This window comes from Leptopilina heterotoma, unplaced genomic scaffold, assembly GCF_015476425.1.
Source record: "Leptopilina heterotoma isolate Lh14 unplaced genomic scaffold, ASM1547642v1 Lhet_77, whole genome shotgun sequence".
In the NCBI taxonomy this organism is placed as follows: Eukaryota; Metazoa; Arthropoda; class Insecta; order Hymenoptera; family Figitidae; genus Leptopilina; species Leptopilina heterotoma.
The window spans coordinates 421,808-437,043 of NW_025111177.1; the positions used below are offsets into that span (position 1 = coordinate 421,808).

The 15,236-nt window shown below is 18.6% G+C and overlaps 1 protein-coding gene across 1 annotated transcript; it reads left to right on the plus strand.

Annotated features, from left to right (window-relative positions):
* The first annotated feature begins 228 nt into the window (after positions 1-228).
* Positions 229-15,033, plus strand: LOC122510887 (lipase 3-like). The gene is made up of 9 exons (XM_043625828.1): positions 229-291; positions 3,028-3,254; positions 5,510-5,708; positions 9,769-9,886; positions 10,952-11,198; positions 13,678-13,836; positions 14,090-14,174; positions 14,517-14,659; positions 14,782-15,033. The coding sequence occupies exons 2-9, from the start codon at positions 3,093-3,095 to the stop codon at positions 14,941-14,943; spliced, it is 1,275 nt and encodes a 424-aa protein (XP_043481763.1). The 5' UTR covers positions 229-291; positions 3,028-3,092; the 3' UTR covers positions 14,944-15,033.
* Positions 15,034-15,236: the final 203 nt, after the last annotated feature.

Genomic DNA, 15,236 nt, shown 5'->3' on the forward strand with positions numbered 1-15,236 from the left:
TTTTTACTTTATTTTTTTTCCATTAATTTTTGTCATTAGAAAATAAATATCAAAAAAGAATGAAATAATATTAAAAATATATTTTCGAAATTTAACGTTTTTATTAAATATAGAAAAAAAAATAGAAAAAATATTTTAGTAGGAAAATAAAACGAATGGAGTGAAATTAAAATTTGTTCCGAAAAAAAGAAGTAAATAACAAATAGTGTATAAATATTATAATAGTGAAAAAATAAAGTGAATAAATAAAGTGAAAAAATAAAAGAAGCAGAATTTCCGAAAATAATTCAGGTAAGAAGTACTTTTTAAAAAATTTATTAATTTTCGTTCGGTTTGTGATATTGGCATTTAATTTTCGCGCGTAAATTGAATTCACATTTATGTAGCGAATTTAAATTAAATTTCCTTTTATTAAAAACCATAATGTAAAATACTGCTTTGCAATAATTTTTATAAAATATTAACTTGCGTTTGATTAATAAAATATTGGAAAAATTTCATTATTTTCCACGCGCTTTATTATTTCCCAATATAATCAATCGGATTTCTCAACAATGCCAATTCAATTATTTTAATTATACGTTTATATACATGCTTTCATTTTGCTCTTGTTTTCAAACAAAATAACTCAAATTTCAATTTAAAAATATTTATAAAATAAAAAAAAATTTTTATTCGTATTTCAATGAGTTTACTGCTTGTAATTAAAAATTAATTTCGTAGGTTCAATAATTAATTTTATTTATTAATTATTGAATTATTAATTCATCATTATTATTAATTATTGAATTATTAATTCATCATTATTATTGATTATTGAATTATTAATTCATTATTATTATTATTATTATTATTATTATTATTATTATTATTATTAATTATTTAATTATTATTTATTCATTATTATTAATAATTATTTATCAATTAAATTATTAAAATTCAATTTATTGAGAACTTGGAAAAATTCCGACACTGAAAAAATTCGCAGTCGAGAAGAATTGAACCCGGGCCCTAATGGTTACGAGTCAGGCAATAACTCCACTAAACTATGTCACTTGATGTAAATTAAATTATTTATTATATTAATTTATTAAATTAAAGTTAAAATTGCTAAAGAAAAAAATGTATTTAATTCAAATAATCGATTACTTGTCGATTGTCAAATAAATATTTACTTGAATCAATAATAACTTTTAGTTAAATCAAATAAATTTGAACAAATTATTTCAGTATTTGAAGCAAATACATACGATTTAAATGGATTTCAAAAAAATTATTTCAAAAAAAAATTATTTAAGTAAATATTTATTTGATTAAGACAAACAATCGTTTATTTCATTCAACGAAATTTTTTTTTTCAATGTGGCAAATAAATATTTACTTGAATCAAATAATTTTTATTTAAATCAGTCAAATCTGTTTTAAATATTGCAATTATTAGTTCAAATTTATTTGGTTTAAAAAAAATTTTTATTTGATTTAAATAAAATTTATTTCATTCAATAAATTTTTAGGTACTTAAATCAAAGAATTTTTATTTAAATCGAATAAATATTTACTTGAATCAAATAATTTTTATTTAAATCAATAAAATTTGCTTTAAATATTGAAATTATTGGTTAAATTAATTATTGACTCAAATAATTATTAGTTCAAATAATTATTGATTCAAATAATTATTAGTTTAAATAATTATTGATTCAAATAATTATTTGTTCAAATATATTTGGTTCAAGTAAATATTTATTCGATTTAAATAAAAATTCTTTGATTCAAGTAAAAATTTATTTTTCAATAGACAAGTAATCGTTTATTTGAAGCAAAAAAAAAAATTTCTTCTGTGGTATCAAATAATTTATTGGTTCAAGTTTATTTGATTTAAATAAAATTCGTTTGATTGAAATAAAAAATTTTTTTTTTGAGTGCTGAAAAGATTAAATTTACGATAGCTATTTTTGTCAACAAGGAAGTTTATTTTTTTTCTCCCTCAGGTAAAACACATGAAATTTTATATTGAAAAAATCAATAAAAAAATCCTCTCACACTAAATGAAACATTTTTTTTTTTGTAGGTACTTAAAGTTTGCAGAATGTTATAAACTCGTATATACATGTATATATTAGCGCATAATCGTAACCTTGAGAAATAAAAAAAAAATCTTGTTTCTTTTCTGGAATGTATCCTGATGAAAAAAATAGACAGAAGATGACCTTACAATTTTTATACATCTTCCATCTCTGATGTATAAATCAATCAATTTTTTAAAAAAATTTAATTAATTTTTTTTTGTTTTATTTTATTTGAGAGAAAAAATACTGTAACAATTTTGAAAGGAAAAATATTCTGCGCGAATATTCACATCAGAAAGAAATTTATAAAAAAAAATTTCCTTTCCCCAAAATTTAATTGATTTAAATAAAATTTATTTGATTCAAGTAAATATTTATTTGATAATTTGCTTCTAGGGAAGTTTTTGGTTGAAATACAATTTATTTGATTGAAATAAAAATTATTTAAATAATCAATTAAATGTTAATTTATAAATTAAATAATTTAAAATGTAATTTAAAAAATTTTTTTTTCACTCAAGTAAATATTTATTTGATAATAAAAAAGAAATCGAAATTTATTTGAATCAAATAAATTTTTTTCATATTGTGATAATGTCGCAGAATTTAAAGTTTTGTTCTGAAATAATTTGCATCGCGATAATTTTCAATATATATAAAAGTGTGATAAGTGCAAAAATAGTGTTAGTAGGAAATTGAAATGTAACGTATAATTTTCTTTTGATGTATTGCGCATTTTTCTTTTGAAATTCGGTTGAAAAAAGAAAATTAGTTTATTTATTCTCAGTATAAAATAAAACCTTTGTAACTTTAAAAGAAAAAATTATTTTTAAATTTAAAATTAAAAAAAAATGTTTTTAAAATGTTTTCGTAGTGGAAATTATTATTATTATTATTATTATTATTATTATTATATAATATGTTCGGTATAACGTGAAAAAAAAATTTTTTTTTACAGGCGAGTTTAGAAAAATTCACTTGGATAAGACGAGAGTGTGAAATTTTGAAAAAAAGAAAAAAAAAATGTTACTTTTTTCTATTCTTCTATACAGCACTTATTTGCCAACAAATTGCCTTGGATTTTCATTCATATTCGACGTATTTTTTGGAAAAGGTGGAAATATTCCCCGAGTGCGAAATATCGAGACAGCCAGATCTTTGAATCGATTCGCGATTCTGGATTTTGTGAGTAAAATAATAATAAATTTTTCTCTCTAAATTTTGATTATACTCTAGATTTTGTTTAACAAATTTTTTTTTGCTAAGTTTTTTAATTATAATTAACTAAATTAATAATTTTTATTTTTTAATTCAAAAAAATCATATTTGAACCAATGATTTTATTTTTTTTTTGTTTATTTAGCAATTAGGTACAATTTAATTTATTGAAAAAAAATTAATATACAAAAATTATTCAAGTAAATATTTATTTGACAATAGAAAAATAATTGTTTATTTGAATCAAATAAATTTTTTTTCAGTGTTAAATAAAATAAAATAAAACTTTTAAATTTCTGATATTAATTAATTAGTTAACAGTAAAATGAAAATATTTTCATTATCATTCTTCTGTTAATTAATTAACTAAAACAAAATAAAAAAAAAAAATTTTTTTTTAATGAAAAATATTTATTTTTCTTTCTGAAGTAAGGTCCGCCAAATATTGACTTAAACTACTTGCGAGTGAATAACCTTTGATATGGACAGAAATTATTCTCATTATGTCTGTTAACGTTATAAAGCGAAATAATACAATTTATTATCTTCCTTATTACAGTAACAAAAATAATTTTACGTAAGACGAAAAGTATAATGCAAAATTATCATTATCGAGTCAATAATAATTTTACCATTAACGTACCTTTTTGATGTTAAATATTGTAATTATTAATTTATCGCACATTATTACAAAAAAATTTGTTTTTACATGCTAGTGAGAAAATTCAAAAAAAAATTAATATTTATAGTATGTAAATTAAAGGTAAATTAAAAAATGAGGAAGAAAGTTTAAATCTCAACATTAATAATAAATTTACTTGTCATTACATAAATATGGAAAAGTGAACTTCATCAATCATCTTTTTTTTTTAATCTTTACCGAGCCTCATCATTGTTAATTAAATTATTATCAAACGAAGCGTTAAGTCATTTTATTGAAAAAAAATTAAAGTGACACAAATATAGTTATAAAAGAATAATATTTTCATTGTAAGTTAGTTCATTGAGAATAGTTTTTTTAATTATAGCAATCAAACAATAATAATAATATTAATCAAACAATAACAATAATTAATAATTGACAATTAATAATTAATAATTATAATTAATATCTAAGTTACCTGTTATTTGAATCAGAAAATAAATTTTTTTTCCTACGTATTTTATTTGCAAATTGAGACAAGCAAAAATAAAAAAAGAAAATTAGTTATAAATTATAATTAATTAATGAATTAACTAATTATATTTCGTTCCTATTTTAAAATGTTTTTTTATTTCTTTCCTAGGAAATAAATTTCTGCTACTTCCTAGCAATATTTGATTCAATTTCTAAGTTTTGAAATTTTAAAAATAGAATATAGAAAAATAGACTATAAAATAGAAATAAAAAAATAAAAATAAGATTATTTTTGGTTGCAAAAAAGAAATAATCGGTTTTATAGTTAATATATTACACTCGATTATTTCTCTCCGATTGAACTTGAAAATGAAAAGGAATGAACAACTTTTTTTTTTCTTTTCGATCATTGAATTTGATTGAATGACGTAAAAATTCTCTTAATATGGTCATTATCGGACCTTGAAAATCGATCGAGGATGAAGATCAAAATTTGCCCGCATCAAGGTGAATAAATTTAGCAGATTTATTATCTTAATTTATATGGTTTCAATTTTTTTTTTTTTTTTTTTGAAATTCTACGCGACTATATAATTTTTTTACTGCGTTTAGATATTTTTTTTTTAGTTATAGGTATAATAGGGACAAATAATTAAAATTTAATGTGGCAGATTGAGAGATTTTAAATACTTAATTATATATAATAGAAAAAATGAATAATAATTAGGTAAACGGTGCAAACGAGAAAATATATTTGAAAATTTAATAATTTAATTATACACTGAATTAAAATTTATTTGATTAAAATAATTGATTACTTTGCTAAATTAAATATTAAATTAAATTAATTAAATTAAATACATTAAATTAAATACATTAAATTAAATAAATTCAATAAATTAAATAAAGTAATTAAATTGCTTTACTAAATATTTACTTAAATTCACTGCGACAGTGAATAAATTTTGGAAATATTTATTACTGTACATTTTTATATGTCAACTTGTTAATGTTAATATTTAAATTTAAAAAAAAAAAATTTTTTTTGTATTTTTTGTTAGTTTTTTTCGTGTGTTTATAATATTGATAAATGCTTTTTATGCAGATTGGATTAGTCGAACGGCACGGGTTTCCGGCAGAAGAACACATTGTCACAACTAAGGACGGGTATATTTTAAAAATTCATCGAATCCCAGGCAGTGCTTCAAAGCCAAAATCGAAAGGAAAACCAGTTGTTTTTTTGCAACACGGTATCCTCGCTTCTTCTGACACTTTTGTCTTAATGGGACCCCAAAGAGATCTCGGTAGGAAATATTTTTTCCTTGTTATTTAAAAAAAACATTTTTTTGTTGATAATATTATTAAAAAATAGTTAAAAAAAAATTATTCTCAAAAATATTAATAAAATTCTTTGAAACGATTCAATTATTTTCAAAAATTTCAATTATTCAATTATTTTAATTTCTTTTCAATTTAATTATTCAATTCAATTGTTCTTAAAAATTTTATTAAAACTAGAATTCAATTGTTTTTAAAGAAATTTCATTAAATTCTTTTTAAGAATTCAATTTTAAGAAATAATCAATTATTTAATAAATTGTTTATTTTTACATTTAAATAATTGAATTTTCGTCAAACAATCTAAATTCAATTATTTAAAAAAGATTGTTGCTAAAATCCATCAAAAAAATTCAATTATATTCAAAGCGAATAAAAATTTAACAGGAATTCAATTATTTAAAATGTTAAAAAGTTAAAATACAATTTTCGTGAAATTCTTTCGAAAAATCAATTATTTAAATTTTTTTATAAAACTTCCTCGCAAGAATTCAATTAAATTCACAGACAAATAATAAAATTTTTCACGGAATTTCAATTATTTAACAAATGTTTAATAAATTTTTTCTCGAGAATTCAATTATTTACATAAATAAAAAAATTCTTTTCGAAAATTCAATTATTTTTAATAGTTTCAATAAAATTCGTTGCAAGAATTCAATTATTTTCACAAATAATAAAATTTAAGGCGGAAATTCAATTATTTAAAAAAATTTGAAATAAAATTCTTCACAAGATTTCAATTATTTTTATAAATAATAAAATACACCTCAAGAATTCAATTATTTTTAAAAAAATTCACTAAAATTTGTTGCAAGAATTCCATTACTTTTATAAATAATAAAACTCATAGCAGGATTTCAATTATTTTTAATGCAATTTTAAATTATTTCATCAAAAGATGCAATTATTCTTAAAACTTCTATTAGAATTTTTTGAAAAATTCAATTATTTTTAAAGATTTCCATTATATTCTTTCTAAGAAATCAATATTAATAAATAATCAATTATTCAAAAAATTATTTATTTTTAAATTTAAATAATTGAATTTTCTAAATTCAATTATTTAAGAAAAAATTGTTAATAAAATTCTTCACAAAAATTCAATTATTTTTAAAAGAAATAAAATTACCACAGAAATTCAATTATTTAAAATACAATTTTCGTGAAATTTTATCGAAAAATCAATTATTTGATTTTTTTATAAACTTCCTCGCAAGAATCCAATTAAATTCACTTAAATAATAAAATTTTTCAGGGAAATTCAATTATTTAAAAAAGTTTAATAAAATTTTTCGCAAGAATTCAATTATTTTCAAAAATAATAAAATTCTTCTTAAAAATTAAATTATTTTTAAAACTTTCTATAAAATTCGTTGCAAAAATTCAATTATTTTTATAAATAATGAGATTTTAGACAGAAGTTCAAGTCTTTAAAAAATTTTAAATAGAAATCTTCACAAGATTTCAATTATTTTTATAAATAAAAAAATTCGTCTCAGGAATTCAATTATTTTTAAAAATTACACTAAAATTCGTTACAAGAATTCAATTACTTTCATAACTAGTAAAACTCATCACAGGATTTCAATTATTTTGAATACAATTTTAAATGAATTCATCAAATATTCAATTATTTTTAAAAATTAAATTCTTTCTGAAAAATTCAATTATTTTTAAAAATTTTAGTAAAATTCGTTGCAAGAATTCAATTATTTTTATAAATAATAAAATTCATCGTAGGATTAAATTAAAATTTATTAGAATTCTTTGAAATGATTTAATTATTTACAAAAATTTTAATAAAATTCGACGCAAGAAATCAATTATTTTCATTAATAATATAATTCTACACAAGAATATTCAATTATTTTCAACACAATTTAAATGAATTTCTTCGAAAGAATTTAATTATTTTCAAAAATTTTGATACAATTCTTTTTAAGATTCACCCGATTTCAATTATTTTCAATACAATTTTAACTAAAGTCTTCGAAAGAATTTTAATTATTTTTTTTGAAAAAATTAAATATTCTTAAAAAAATTTTCATAAAAGTCTTGTCAAAAAGTCAATTATTTCCATAAAATAATGAAATTCTTCAAAGAGAAATTATTCAATTATTTTCAATATAATTTCATTAAAATTTCCTGATAAAATTGAATTATTTTCAAAAATCTATTAAAATTTACAAAAAAAAATTTTGTTTACAAAAAAAATTATTATCATAATTCGATACTTAAAAATCAATTAAAGTTGAGAATATCGATTTTTGAAATCAAGTCAAATTTTCTTTTTTTTATAATAAACAAGTTTAATCAATTATTTGAATCAAATAAATTTTTTTTCTCACTGTAGAAAATACGAAACTAATAATTATCGCTTATGGATAAATTAAATAAGAATAATTGTAACTGCAAATAATTGAAGGGCATTAACAAGGTAAACGTGTTACGTTAGTTGCCCTGCAATGAACTTGATAATCTCAACTTTCGTCAAATCTAGGTCAAGATAAACCAGATAAATTATTGTAAAAAAATAAAAAAAATAATCATAAAATTTACATCGACACAAAACACTACATTCTATAAATTATTAGTCCTATAAAATTGCCACTATCAATATTGCATTAATTTAAGGAAAAATTTTTCGAATCTTTCGTATTAATTTTAATCAAAAAGACGTAATTTTTATTCTTTACTTCTTTTAATTTTTAATGTCATCCTTTATTTCCGGTTTATTGCATTACTTATTAATTTTTTTTATTAATAACTCAAATTTATTTGTTTATATTTATTTTTGAATTTCTATTTGTGTTTTTGATTTTTAATCAAAATTTACAATACCTATTTTTGGTAAATAAATAAAATGAGAAAAAATTAATAAACAATAAACGAAGAAAATTAACGAAAATAAATAAAATAGGAATAAATGAATAAAAATTAATAAAAATAAACAAATCGTACAAGGCCTCTTAGAAATTAATTTTTTAATAAAATTAATTAAACAAAAATAATTAAAGTAAGAAAAAATGAATAAAAATAATTAAAGTAAGAAAAAATAAATAATAAATTAATAAAATTAAATAAAATAATAATATAGTTAATTATAAATTATAAATCATAAATTATATTATAAAATACAATAAAAATAATAATAAAAAATAGAACAAAAAATAAACGAGAAACAGGAAAAATGATTTTTAAATTTCTCTGAAAACAAAAAATCGTAGACATGAAAAATTCTATTATTAATGCAGAAGAGTTGATTATTTGTCAAAGCGCGTTGAAAAAAATTATTTATTCAAGAATTGAGATAAAAAAATAATCAATTCAAGTTTAAAGATCAATTAAAGTGTTCAGTTAAATGACTTTTTTTGTATTAATAGAAAAATTAATGATCTTTTTCTAACAGTTGTAAGAATTTGAATAATTTTGTTGTTAAACTCTATAATAGGTGGTACTTAGCTGTAATATTCTTGTTAATTACTTTTTTTCATTTTTTGGTACAATTTCCTGTTTTTAATTATCCAATTATTGCACATTTAATAAATATTGGAAGTAAAATAAAAAAAAATAAATAAAAAAATATTTTTTGGTACGTTCTCTTTTTTTAATTATTCAATTGCAAGTTTAATAAATAATAAGAAGAAATATATTATTTATTCTTATTATATTTTATTTATTTATTATTTTTATTATTTTATTTATTTTATTTATTTTATTTATTTTATTTATTTTATTTATTTTATTTATTATTTTATTTATTATATTTATTTATTTATTTATTTATTATTACATTTCTAAACAGTTATTATATTAATAATATTTATTTATTAGAAATAAAATGAAATAAAATAAAAAAATTAATTTTTTTATCCTGTTCCGTTAATAATTAATTAAATAAATAAATAAATAAATAAGAATAAAAAAGTAAAAATATGATAAAAAAAGAAAGAAGAATTGTTTTTACTTTGTTTAAATTTGATCAAGATTTGAAAAAAATAATTTTCTATTTATTTTTTGCAGCATTTTTATTGGCCAATATTGGTTACGATGTATGGCTCGGAAATTCACGAGGAAATACTTATTCAAGATCGCATAAGAAACGATCTCCTGACCGTGATCCTCAATTTTGGAAGTTCAGGTATTGTGAAAATACTAAAAAACAAGTTTTTTTTTTATCTGCAAAAGAAATATTTTGATTTAAAGTCTTTTTTCATGCATTAAAATAATGCATGAAAAAAGACTTTAAATCAAAATATTGGATAAAAATCCAATTACTATAAAGAAGAATATAACGAGTTTATTTATTGACGTCAAAGAATTCGAGGAAATAATGATGCTTTTCAATCGCATATGAATTACATAAGCCATCAAACGTCAAAATTTTCAAAATTCAAATCTTAAATGCTAATTAACTGATTACTATTGCACTAATTATATTAATTTTCATATTACCAAGAAGTAATTAAAATGATTCTTGGATTTCATACGATGCACGAAAAAAAAAATTTTTGTTCAAACTTTATTTGATTCGAACTTTATTTGATCAAAACTTTATTTGGTTCAAATTTTTTTTTTTGATTGAAATATTATTTGGTTTAAATTTTATTTTGTTTTAAATATTATTTGGTTCAAAAATTCTAAATTTTTATTTAACAAAAAAATTTGGTTCAAACTTTATTTGAATCAATCTTTATTTGGTTCAAATTTTTTTTCGCTTCAAATATTATTTGGTTTAAATTTCCTTTTACTTGAAATATTATTTGATTCAAATTTTATTTTGCTTGAAGAATTAATTGTTTCAAATAAATTTGGTTCAAGTTTTTGGTTTAAACTTTATTTGGTTCAAATTTTTTTTTCGCTTGAAATATTATTTGGGTCAAATTTTATTGGGTTTAAATTTTATTTTGCTTGAAATATTATTTGGTTCAAAAATTCAAAATTTTTATTTATCAATTAAATTTGGTTCAAACTTTATTTGAATTAATTTTTATTTGGTTCTAAGTTTATTTATTTCCAATTTTTTTTTTTGGTTGAGAAATATTATTTGGTTCAAATTTTACTTGCTTGAAATATTATTATTTGCTTCAAGTAAAAATTTGATTTGTTCGATTAAAAAAAAAAATCTGATTTAGTTATAAAAATGAAAGAGAAAAATTTGAAAGAAATGGAAAAAAAATTGATAGTGGAAATTTTCTTCTTTCAGCTACCATGAAATTGCGATATATGATGTATCGGCAACAATTGATTACATTTTAGAAGAAACTGGAGAGAGCAACTTGACTTACATTGGCCATTCAATGGGAACAACACTTAGTTTTGTTCTTTTATCAATAATGCCAGAGTACAATGAGAAAATAAAATTCAATATTTGTTTGAGTCCGGTCGCCACTTGGAGGCACAAGCAACCGCCATTATTTCAATTTGTCATTAATAATGCTCCTCTTATGCAGGTATATAAATTAATATACAAAAATATTATATTATTTATTATATAAATATTGAATTATACACTGAAAAAAATACTGAAATTTTTAATAATTTTTGACAAAGTTTCATGAGAATTTTTAAATCCATTTGTTTAGAATTCAACTTTACGGAATTCCGATTAACAGGAAATTGTTGAATTAAATTTTTGTTTATTAGAAAATAAAAAATAGAAATAATTTCAAAAAAATTTTAATTAAAATTTTTCAAAAAAATTAGTTTGACAGGAATGATATGTAAAAGTATAAAAAATTTAGATTTTCAAAGAATTGAATTTGAAAATTTTCGTAATTCAATTATTTGAAACTTCCCCAAAATTCAATTTTTCCTTTAAGGGCATTTGAACCATGATGACGTCACAGATTTAAAACTAATGCTTTGCACAAACTGTGACGTCATCAAGGTTCAAATCCCCTTAAAGTTTTTAACTAAAAACCTTCTCTAAATCAATTATTTGTTATAATTAATTAAAAATATATTAAAAAGTGCAAGTAAATTCTTTAAAATTTCTAATTAAATGCATTCAAAATTAAAAATAATTGAACTTTTGCAAAGAAATTCATTACAATTTTTAAGAATAATTGAATTTAGATATTTTATTAAAATTCTAGTGTAAATAATTGAAATTCTTCAAAGAAATTTATCAAAAAATTCAAGAATATAATTCTTGCGAGAAAATTTATTGAATTAATTGAATTCTTGATAAATATTCAAAATAATTGAAATTTTGCAAATAAAATTAACAAAAATTTTAATAATTAAATTTTTTTGCGAAATTTTATTGAAAATAATTTAATTCTTCAAAAAAAATAAAAATAATTGGAATTCTGAAATGAAATTTATTAACATTTTTATGAATAATTGAATTTTTTGAGAAATTTTATTGAAAATAATTGAATTCTTGATAAATATTAAAAATAATTGAAATCTTGCAAATAAAATTAACAAAAATTTTAATAATTAAATTTTTTTGCGAAAGTTTATTGAAAATAATTTAATTCTTCCGAAAAAATAAAAATTATTGAAATTTTGAAATGAAATAATTATCAAAATTTTTATGAATAATTGAATTTTTTAAGAAATTTTATTGAAAATAATTGAATTCTTGATAAATATTGAAAATAATTGAAATTTTGCAAATGAAATAAACAAAAATTTTAATAATTAAATTTTTTTGCGAAAGTTTATTGAAAATAATTTAATTCTACCGAAAAAATAAAAATTATTGAAATTTTGAAATGAAATAATTATCAAAATTTTTATGAATAATTGAATTTTTTAAGAAATTTTATTGAAAATAATTGAATTCTTGATAAATATTGAAAATAATTGAAATTTTGCAAATGAAATTAACAAAAATTTTAATAATTAAATTTATTTGCGAAAGTTTATTGAAAATAATTTAATTCTTCCGAAAAAATAAAAATTATTGAAATTCTGAAATGAAATAATTATCAAAATTTTTATGAATAATTGAATTTTTTAAGAAATTTTATTGAAAATAATTGAATTCTTGATAAATATTGAAAATAATTGAAATTTTGCGAATAAAATTAAAAAAAATTTTAAGAATTGAATTCTTTTTCAAATTTTATTGAAAATAATTGAATTCTAGCGAAAAATTCGAAATAATTGAAATTCTTCAAAAGAATTTATCAAAAATTTTAAGAATTGAATTCTAACGAGAAATTTTATGAAAAAAAATAATTGAATTCTTGATAAATATTTAAAATAATTGAAATTTTGCAAATAAAATTAACAAAAATTTTAAGAATTGAATTCTAACAAGAAATTTTATTAAAAAAAAATAATTGATATTCGGAAAATAAATTTATCAAAAATTTTAAGAATTGAATTCTAACGAGAAATTTTATTAAAAAAAATAATTGAATTCTTGATAAATATTTAAAATAATTGAAATTTTGCAAATAAAATTAACAAAAATTTTAAGAATTGAATTTTAACAAGAAATTTTATTTAAAAAAAAATAATTGAAATTCGGAAAATAAATTTATCAAAAATGTTAAGAATTGAATTCTAACGAGAAATTTTATTAAAAAAAAATAATTGAATTCTTGATAAATATTTAAAATAATTGAAATTCTTCAAAGGAATTTATCAAAAATGTTAAGAATTGAATTCTAACAAGAAATTTAAAAAAAAAAAAAATAATTGAAATTCGAAAAATAAATTTATCAAAAATTTTAAGAATTGATTTTATTGAAAATCATTAAATTAAATTCAAAATCATTGAAATTCTACAAATTAATTTATTAAAATTTACGAGAATAATTGAATTCATGCAAAAAGTTCAATATAATTGAAATTCTAATAGTAACAAATTCTTTTTTATTTTCTTGCAATTTTAATAAAGGGAGAAAATTTTTTTCAGAAATAATTTGAAAATAGCTAGTAAACAATAATTTTTTGGATTATTTATTACAGAAAATATTCCAAAAAAATGAAGTGTACGAATTTCTACCATTGACCAAGACAGGAATTAGAACGGGAATGACACTTTGTAGTGAATTTTCCATATTGCAACCAATTTGCATTGGTATTATTATTTTAGTCAGTGGATATGATTTGGACCAACTGAATAAGGTATCTAATTAATTAAAATTTATTATTTTCTTATTAAATAATTTTATGGCTTCCAAAAATATTGAATTCATTAAGTATAATTATTCTTCTAATTCAATAATATAATTAATTAATATTTTAAAATAGTAGTCGAAACGAAAAGATAATAATATAATTTAATAATAATTAAAAAAATTAAATACGTCAAGTAAACTTTTTTCTCAGTGTTTAAAAAATAATATTTATTTATAACAAAACTAATTTTCTTTTACAGAAAGCACTGCCGTATATTTTTTCCTATTTTCCTTCGGGCACATCGCTCCAAATTGCATATCATTATTACCAAAATATAGCTTCAGGTATTTTATGTATATAATTGTTCATTCATCATTATAATTATTCACAGTTGGTTAGTAAATAATTAATTGCTATTCTGCTTCATTTTAAACGAGAATCATATTTTAATTTTTTTTTTATAAACTACAGTATTTTTTTAAAATAAAATATCATGCAAAATATATTTTTCAGGTATTTGAAAAAATACTGTTTTTTAAAAATATAAGAATTTAAAATATATTTTTTATTTGAAAAAATACTGTTTTTTAAAAAAATAAAATAATTTAAAATATATTTTTTATTTGAAAAAATACTGTTTAATAATAAAATAAATTCAACAAAAATTTATTATCAATGACTTCCAGGGGAATTTCAACAATTTGATTATGGTGGTGAAAAAAATTTTCTAACTTATGGCCAAGAAAAACCACCTTTATACAATTTACAAAATGTTCAAACGCCCGTCGCTTTAATTTATGGCGGAGGCGATGTTATTTCGATGAGAGAAGTAAGTTGCTATTTTTTTTTTAAATAATAAGCAAGTAATTAAAAATATATTGCATCTGAATATTATTTTTTTATGTCAATTTTTTTTTTCAAGTAATAATTGTTACTATTTTTGTTTCATAGGACAGTGAAGAGTTAAAAAAACATCTACCAAACGTCGTGACATTTGAGAAGGTGCCCCACGCAAATTTCAGTCATTTAGATTTTCTTTGGGCAAAAAATGTCAGAACTTTATTAAATGACCGAATTATACAACTAATGTCAAAATTCGATAATTTTACATGAAAGAATTTTTTTAGAGAATTTTTAATTCAATTCTGTGAATAAGAGAAAAAATAATTGTAAGTTAAGAATTTAATAATTTTCTACTTTTTCTGCAACTTTTATTTTTCAATTTAACTATATTTGTTAATTAAATATTAATATTTAAATATATTTATGGTTTAAATATAAATATTTAATTAATATTAAATTAATTGAATATCAATATTTAATTAATATTAAATTAATTGAATATTAATATTTAATTAATATTAAATTAGTTAAATATCAGTGTTTAATTAATATTAAATTGTTAA

What these genes read in the sequence shown, in the direction of transcription:
- LOC122510887 (XM_043625828.1), top strand. Translation starts at nt 3,093, where the DNA reads ATGTTACTTTTTTCTATTCTTCTATACAGCACTTATTTGCCAACAAAT. An exon ending in ATAATGCTCCTCTTATGCAG is followed by an intron (nt 11,199 to 13,677) that starts GTATATAAATTA and finishes TATTTATTACAG; the next exon opens with AAAATATTCCAAAAAAATGA. An exon ending in TTACCAAAATATAGCTTCAG is followed by an intron (nt 14,175 to 14,516) that starts GTATTTTATGTA and finishes AATGACTTCCAG; the next exon opens with GGGAATTTCAACAATTTGAT.